Raw genomic sequence first — 8,394 nt, forward strand, 5'->3', positions numbered from 1 at the left:
GAAAATAAAAAAGTAAAGCGTGCACTAATCAGCAGTGTAAAACATGACAATTAACGAGTGATCCTTGCTTCAGAAAGAGATAGAATTTCAGTTGAAAGAGAATCTTTTTTGGGCGAGTAACTAAGAATTAGTACAGTTACCACTGTGCTAAATGGTGAAGCAGAAAAATATTGTCTGATCAACTAGCTCTGCTCATGCTACTGCAAGGGAATTTCTCTCTCTCTGTCAGTACGTTGGGCCATGAAATTTTCTTGTCCCATTTCAAATCACATTGCAGCACAGAGATATAGCATTCATATTCATTGCCTTGGAAATTAAAATTGTGTTGAGGTTCATCATTGCTTCTACTTTTCAAACAGGTGTGAGATAATTTACTTAGTGGTTTAGGTGTTGAGAAACACAGCCATAATGGCAGCAGAGAAAATGCAATGTGTGCAAAAATAAATAAATAAATAAAAAATAAAAAAATAAAAAATAGAATAAGAAGAATGCAAAACAAATTCCTCAGTGTCAAAGTGTAGGGATTCATGTACGTGTGCGAACACGATAATTCCAGTTTGTTCTTATAAACATTAGGTATAGCTTTTCTGGAAAGATGTGGTTGGTCCTTTTTGTGGACCGTTTTGTGCAAATCAATGACTTGTTGATTTACTTGGAGCTGGTGTACTTGGTGACGGCCTTTGTGCCCTCACTGACAGCGTGCTTGGCAAGCTCACCAGGCAGCAAGAGACGGACAGCAGTCTGGACCTCTCGGCTGGTGATGGTAGAACGCTTGTTGTAGTGGGCAAGGCGGGAAGCTTCACCGGCAATACGTTCAAAGATGTCATTGACAAAGCTGTTCATGATGCTCATGGCTTTGCTGGAGATACCGGTGTCAGGGTGCACCTGTTTCATCACTTTGTAGATGTAGATGCTGTAGCTTTCCTTTCTCTTCCTCCTTCTCTTCTTGTCACCACTACGTGCGGCCTTAGCCTTACCGGCTTTCTTGGCGCCCTTGGAGCTCACTTTGGGAGGCATGATTCTTGTATTCTAGCGTACAAATTGAACGTTGAATGCTGGAGGAAGGGAGCGTTTTGTATTTATGCAATTCAGTATGCAAATAAGGGGATCCAGCGCTACACGTTGTGAAATACACAATCGGATTGGCTGAAGTTCCCAGCGCAACAGATGCAGCGTCGAAGCCGAGGCAAAGTAGCATTTGACTTCATGAAAGCACTTACTGTCCAAAACGGTCTAATCATTAAAGAAAACAATGTGCGTATGCTGTTATTTTCAAGTCCTTAATTGCAATCAATTAAGTAGCTGGCACCAATTAAGGTGTCCTACGATTTCAATCAAGTCTGACGTCATGTCACTTTTGTCACTTGGTCCTTGACAGCAGTTCATGTGTCAAAACCAGACGTTATCTTCAATGATCTGTCAAAGTAATGATCTGATTGCAATCAATTAAGTCTGATGTTAAGTCACTTTTGTCACTTTTAAGTTTAAGATGAAAATAAGAGCAATACAACACAAGCCTACATGAGGTATTCACCTCTGAAACCGTGCTCATTATATCCTTAACAATATTAATAAAAATTACGTTCTTGGAAGGAGGATGTGAAGCACTTGTTTTGTATCATGCAAAACCATATCTACCTATAGTTATTTCATGGACCCTGTAACTTTCTGCTGTTACCAAAATATGATTTCTGCAAATTAGAGGCTCGAATGCTGCACAGTGAGAACGAGGGCAAGTTAAGCGCTCTCTTTACCTATTGGCAGTTATTCCGACTACGCTGTCTTATTGGACAGATTTGCGTGCAGCACTGAATCCCCACCGATGGCTATAAATACCTATTTTGAACGAACATTCACCATTCTTTGATCAACTGTCGTATCAAAAGAAATCGTACAAGATGTCTGGACGTGGTAAAGGAGGAAAGGCAAGAGCAAAGGGGAAGAGCAGATCATCCCGTGCTGGACTTCAGTTCCCAGTGGGCAGAATCCACCGTCTGCTCCGCAAGGGTAACTACGCCCAGCGTGTTGGAGCCGGTGCCCCAGTGTACCTGGCTGCCGTCCTCGAGTATCTGGCCGCTGAGGTCCTCGAGTTGGCGGGAAATGCTGCCCGTGACAACAAGAAATCCAGAATTGTCCCCCGTCACCTGCAGTTGGCTGTCCGCAACGACGAGGAGTTGAACAAATTGCTGGGAGGTGTCACCATTGCCCAGGGTGGTGTTCTGCCAAACATCCAGGCTGTCCTTCTGCCCAAGAAGAGCAAGGCAGCTGCCAAGTAAATCACTTCTAGTTTACACCTCAAAACGGCCCTTTTCAGGGCCACTCACAAATTCCTGGAAAAGCTATACCAAAAATGAATGAAGAGTAAAAAGATTAATATGCAATAATGGCCATGAATAGGAACAGTTATAAAACAAAGGGTAGAAGACACGTTCCCTTAATAATTAATAGTGGTCAGATTGTTTTTAACAACACAATAGTTACATAATCTGTCCATTTAAACTTAGTATTTACATGTAGCATTATTCCATGCTCATACCATCACTACACAAAAATGAATAATTAAACTCACATCAGTAATGCATACTGTTCAAAGATGCAGATAAATTCACAATATATCAAACAAATGGCACACACATTGTGGAAATATATAATATTAGACGAAGAGAAATGGCATTTAGATTTGTTTTTACCGAGATGGATGACACAAAATTATAAACACTGCAATTAAGAATCAATCGTTGAATTTTCAGTACATATTCATACTTAATGAAAATGAAGAAGAAAGAATCTCAACTGTTTTGCGAGTTTTGCAACATTGCCAAAGAGACAATGTTTCATGTATTTTAGGAATGACCACATGTACAAAATATCTGGACTTGCCTTATTAATGCTGTAAGGGAAAGTATGAAAACGAATATAGAGAGACATCCCATCCCAGTTCCAGCTTTAAAGATGATCCAAAAATAACCTCTGAGAACAGAAACTGAGACAGGGGTGGGGTGGGGTGGGGTGTTGGGGTGTTGGCCAGAGTTTTTGCTTTATTTCTCCCTTAATGTTGACAAAACCACCCTTCCAGTACTTAATACTGACTACAAATTTATACTGACTACACTATAATGAAGATAAAATTTTTTGTTGACAAAACCACTCTTCCAGTACTTTATACTGACTACAAATGACCAAACACACCTACCGGTCACTATAATGAAGAAAAAAAAAGAAAAATAACTATGCCCAGCGTGTTGGAGCCGGTGCCCCAGTGTACGTGGCTGCCGTCCTCGAGTATCTGGCCTCTGAGATTCTCGAGTCGACGGGAAATGCTGCCCGTGACAACAAGAATTGTTGCCCGTTACTTGGAGTTGGCTATTCGCAACGATGAGGAGTTGATCGAGCTGCTGGGAGGTGTCACCATTGCCCATGGGGCGGTGTTCTGCCAAACATCCAGGCTGTCCTTCTGTCCAAGAAGAGCAAGTCAGCTGCCAAGTAAATTAGCGCCTGCTAGTTTAAACTGCAAAACGGTCCTTTCAGGGCCACTCACAAATTCCTGGAAAAGCTATAACAAAAAATGAATGTATAGTAATGAGAATAAATAAAAATAAAATTGTAACAAATAAAGCACATATCATGCTGGGCCTGCAGTAACTATTATTCCATATGTATGTGAAAACAGCCGTGATGTTATGTTTAATCAAGGAGTTATAACTCCTTGGTTTAATCATTTCCACGAGTTTATTGTGTACTAACATCTTAGTTATCTTACAAAAACAATGCCATGTTGTTATGTTTTCAGACACTGTATCCAGATTACTGTATCTGTACGTGTCATCAAATAAATGAGTTGTTCACCCTATTTCTATTTATTTATTAATCACCACCTAAAGGGGGGGAAGACATTAAATAGAACATACGTTAAGTTGAACACATAATAACATCCCTTAATAAAACCATTCCATGATACATAATAAGATCATTCTAATAGGTCAGGTTAAACTATTGGACAAATTTATTATAAATAATAAACAGGATATATATATAAAAACAGTTCAGATTTGCACCATGTTAGCTTCAAGGGCACCCACATTATATCCTGGACATTTAATTAAGAATCTAATGCTGTCAATATTATTAGGCCTGACAAGAAAGTATGATGGGTAGGAGTCTGTATATTTATATACAGTATAATGATTTGACAGGATTGATGTTAAAGGCAAAAAAAGCCAAATAATTAAATTACCCTAATATGCATGGCCTGTAAAAAAAAAAAAAAAAAATGCCAATTGATCACATACATTCAAAATAATAATAATAATGATAATAATAATTATAAAATATATTTTCTGAGTGGCTACGTTGGGTAAAAAGAAGGTTCTTAGAATGTCCCTTAGAATATCAAAATGGTCAGACTATTTTTATCAATACAATAGTAATAGAAAATTTTAATTTAAACTTTATTATTTACATTTATTTTTGGTTTTGTTTTGTTTTATTTTATCTTATTTATTTTATTCTACCATGTGTGTTTAGCAATGTTTGCCTCCAACATGGTCACTGCACAACAATTGAGCAAGGGAGACTCATTTCTGAAATGAGCTCTCAAAGGTGTGTTTTTATGCTGTGTAGCTACCTTGTCGATTCAATAAGAATGAATGTCATTGATCAGTATAATGATCAAAATACAAGAGAACTTAACTTCACTCTGAGAACAGAATCTGAGACAGGGGGGTTGGCCAGAAATTTTGTTCTATTTCTCCCTAAATGTTGACAAAACCACTCTTCCAGTACTTTATACTGATTACACAAATAACCAAACACACCTACCGGTCAGTATAATGAAGAAAAAAAATTTCAACCCTATCTGGCAAAAATTGATGAAAACTGACAGCGCCGGCACTTATGAAAATCACTCAAAATCACCCAGAAACAACCCGTCTCCGATTTTTTCCAAACGTGATGAAAATCAATCTACCACACCTGTCATTCATAAAAAATGTGTTAACGCACCCGGATCACTTCATTAAAGCCCCCAATTCCAGCTTTAAAGATGATCCAAAAATAACCTCTGAGAACAGAATCTGAGGGGGGGGTGGGGGGGTGGGGGGGTGGGGGGTGTTGGCCAGAGTTTTTCCTCTGTTTCTCCCTTAATGTTGACAAAACCACTCTTCCAGTACTTTATACTGACCACAAATGACCGATCGGACTGACAGTTTCAGCATTTCTGCAGAGTGTTCTTACTTGGTCTTGTACAACAATTTAAGATAGAAGGCTTGTATTTATTTAAATGAAAACGTCCTGGAAAACGTTAAAGAATATTCTTATCTGGGCAAAACCTTCACCAATATAACCTTATAATAATATAACAATATTACCAATATAACCTGCACAACTTAAAACAAAAAGTAATGAAGGCCATGTTTGCACAAAAAAGCACTTTATCCTCCAAAAACCTACTCCTACTCCAGTATAACAAATGATAGCAGATCCTTACAGATATAGTTAAATCCATGCAAAACTACTGCATCAGACTTAAAAATCTTTGAAATACAAGAATATTGAAACAAACATTACACAAAAAATACATTGCCAAAATGAGAATAAGTGACCATGAGCTGGTGATAGAGACAGGCAGGCACATGAAAATCCCTCTGGAAGAAAGAACCTGCACACATTGTAAAACAGAGGACAAGTAACCTTTCTTCCTCACTTGCAGCAAGTACCAAACAGAGCGACAAAGCTCAATTCCCTCCCAAATCCTGAGAGATAAGATTATGAATTAGCAGGCAGTGATCAGAAACTATTATTCATCCTCCTAAACCCTCAAGGTCATAAATCAATATTTATAGCACAATGGATAAGCCCATCACAGTAACTTTTAGATTGGATATATATTTTATCCCTTATTTTAACATTTATTTATATTTTTGATGTAAGCATAATAAAGTAGTGTTAGAAGTAGCTTAGACAGCACACTTTGTTAAACAAAGAATTACAATCTTTATTTCTTAATTGAGCTGTTATAATCTGAATCAAAGGCGCATTAGGTGCTGAAATAGTACATTAAAAAAAAAACACAAAAAAAAACTTTAATATTTAATTTGGTGTATTTTGTTCTGAGACTATGACGTTTATTGTAATACTGGTCTGTATTTCATTGTGCACAAGTTCGCATTTTTTTGGGCCCTATAGGAAAGGAGCTGTTACGGAAGTCTTGACGTGGGAGATTAAAAGCATCATAAACGCTAGTCATGTTAACGACCAGTATAATTTACATGAAGAGACTTGAACATAATAGGCATAGCTTTTCACGAGTTTTGGTGGTCCTGAAAAGGACCGTTTTGAGGAGTAGAGCTAAATAATTCGTCTAACCGCCGAATCCGTACAGAGTACGGCCTTGGCGTTTCAGAGCATAGACAACATCCATGGCGGTGACGGTCTTCCTCTTTGCGTGCTCGGTGTAGGTGACGGCATCACGGATGACATTCTCAAGGAACACCTTCAGGACACCACGGGTCTCCTCATAGATGAGGCCAGAGATACGCTTGACACCACCACGGCGAGCCAAACGACGGATAGCTGGCTTGGTGATACCCTGGATGTTATCGCGCAAAACTTTGCGGTGACGCTTGGCGCCTCCCTTTCCCAATCCTTTCCCTCCTTTGCCACGTCCAGACATGATTGCAGAATCAGACAGTAATCGAATGATACCAAAATTTCAATTTTCGGCCTTAAAATACCCTACTATCCGACGCCAACGACCTTATGCAGCATATGTTAATTTGATTGGCCAAAACGATCGAGTCACTCTCCACGCAGAAACCCTTCACTTCTCTCAGTTAGCAATGATCCACTGCTTGGAGATTATTATTAGATTCAGAGAATTGTTCTCTGTGCCATACACTAAACTCTTAACCCTAAGCACGAGTACATTCTAATATTTTCTTCCTAAAAGCTGATTTCAAGAAGAAATTTATGGGAGTTTCATACGGCAAAGTTTTGTTAAGTTTGTTTTTACAAGGATTTACAAATTTGATGATACAGACAGAAATATAGCATATTTGTGCACTCTGCCTCGGATTCAAAGCTGCACATTCTAGCGCACCTGTTTGGGAGTAATGAATATTCAATAATTATGTGAAAATACATCCAATCATATTTGGCTGAAATAGGGCAGGAATTTGGGTCACCCAATCACCAAATAGACCGCCTTATTACAAATCTCTGTAGCATATTTCGTACAAGTTATTCGTACTCCGAACGACTGATATCTCAACAATGGCTCGTACCAAGCAAACCGCGCGTAAATCTACCGGTGGCAAGGCACCAAGAAAGCAGCTGGCCACCAAGGCCGCTCGTAAGAGCGCCCCCGCTACCGGCGGTGTGAAGAAACCTCACCGTTACAGGCCCGGTACCGTGGCTCTCCGTGAAATCCGTCGTTACCAGAAGAGCACAGAGCTTCTGATCCGCAAGCTCCCCTTCCAGCGTCTGGTCCGTGAAATCGCCCAGGACTTCAAAACTGACCTGAGATTCCAGAGCTCTGCTGTCATGGCCCTGCAGGAAGCCAGCGAGGCTTACTTGGTTGGTCTTTTCGAGGACACCAACCTGTGCGCCATCCACGCCAAGCGTGTGACCATCATGCCCAAGGACATCCAGCTGGCTCGCCGTATCCGCGGAGAGCGTGCCTAACTTCTTGATTTTATATCTAACAAAACGGTCCTTTTCAGGACCACCTCAACAAATCCAGAAAAGCTAGACCATTACGTGTTTATATATTGATTCAAACCTCACAATGTTCTAAACAATATATTTGTCTATATTCAGTCAGAGTGCCCTGTAAAGCATACGGCCTTGGGAATTGCTGTAATCCTTACAAATTACTTACTATTTTCATAGATTTAACTTCACTGTAGACTCTTTTATAAAATTAGATTTAAAAAAATATATATATACTGATGTCACCTGCGTCTGTCGTTGCTGTGCCCTGTCACCGATAACATGTGAACTTTTACCTGTTGGCTTGAAACTTACATAATTGAGGAATATTGAGTAAACACAAGTAAGGTTCGAAAATCGGCACGATCGGTCCATTTTTTTCTGAAGTTATGCTGTAGTTATTTTATTATTATTATTATTTTATTTTTTTTTTTTTAGAATATGTGCAACACTGATAACAAATTTCAAGGAAAACCAATAAACCTATTGTCTTGAAAACTACATGAGTTATCAATCTTACTGACATAAAGGTCGAATTCAAAAATCAGCTTGATTGGACCAATTTTACAAAAGTATACTTCTGTTTTGCTGCTGACTCCTCTAACACAATTTGGAATCTCTACAGCCTTACAAAGCACTGGATGCTGTCACATCTAACACATTCCATATCATTCCCAGTCTTACTTA

At 39.1% G+C, this 8,394-nt stretch overlaps 4 protein-coding genes and 1 pseudogene across 4 annotated transcripts; 3 read left to right on the top strand and 2 right to left on the bottom strand.

Annotated features, from left to right (window-relative positions):
• Window positions 1–621: 621 nt before the first annotated feature.
• On the bottom strand, window positions 622–1,715 carry LOC147762307 (histone H2B, gonadal). Its single transcript, XM_087011942.1, has 2 exons — window positions 1,639–1,715; window positions 622–1,416 (listed from the first exon to the last, which is right to left on the bottom strand). Exon 2 carries the CDS (start codon window positions 1,015–1,017, stop codon window positions 649–651), a length of 369 nt encoding a protein of 122 aa, XP_086868068.1. The 5' UTR covers window positions 1,018–1,416; window positions 1,639–1,715; the 3' UTR covers window positions 622–648.
• A 78-nt stretch (window positions 1,716–1,793) lies between these two features.
• Window positions 1,794–2,668, top strand: LOC106177742 (histone H2A). The gene has a single exon (XM_013560604.2). It carries the CDS (start codon window positions 1,899–1,901, stop codon window positions 2,274–2,276), a length of 378 nt encoding a protein of 125 aa, XP_013416058.1. The 5' UTR covers window positions 1,794–1,898; the 3' UTR covers window positions 2,277–2,668.
• Window positions 2,669–2,887: 219 nt separating this feature from the next.
• On the top strand, window positions 2,888–3,487 carry LOC147762308 (histone H2A-like; annotated as a pseudogene).
• Window positions 3,488–6,306: 2,819 nt separating this feature from the next.
• On the bottom strand, window positions 6,307–6,772 carry LOC147762309 (histone H4). Its single transcript, XM_087011944.1, has one exon. The coding sequence runs from the start codon at window positions 6,668–6,670 to the stop codon at window positions 6,359–6,361; it is 312 nt and encodes a 103-aa protein (XP_086868070.1). The 5' UTR covers window positions 6,671–6,772; the 3' UTR covers window positions 6,307–6,358.
• A 416-nt stretch (window positions 6,773–7,188) lies between these two features.
• Window positions 7,189–8,392, top strand: LOC147762310 (histone H3). The gene has a single exon (XM_087011934.1). The coding sequence runs from the start codon at window positions 7,270–7,272 to the stop codon at window positions 7,678–7,680; it is 411 nt and encodes a 136-aa protein (XP_086868060.1). The 5' UTR covers window positions 7,189–7,269; the 3' UTR covers window positions 7,681–8,392.
• Window positions 8,393–8,394: the final 2 nt, after the last annotated feature.

This window comes from Lingula anatina, chromosome 4, assembly GCF_051362555.1.
Source record: "Lingula anatina isolate TDL-2025a chromosome 4, LinAna3.0, whole genome shotgun sequence".
Lineage (NCBI taxonomy): Eukaryota > Metazoa > Brachiopoda > Lingulata > Lingulida > Lingulidae > Lingula > Lingula anatina.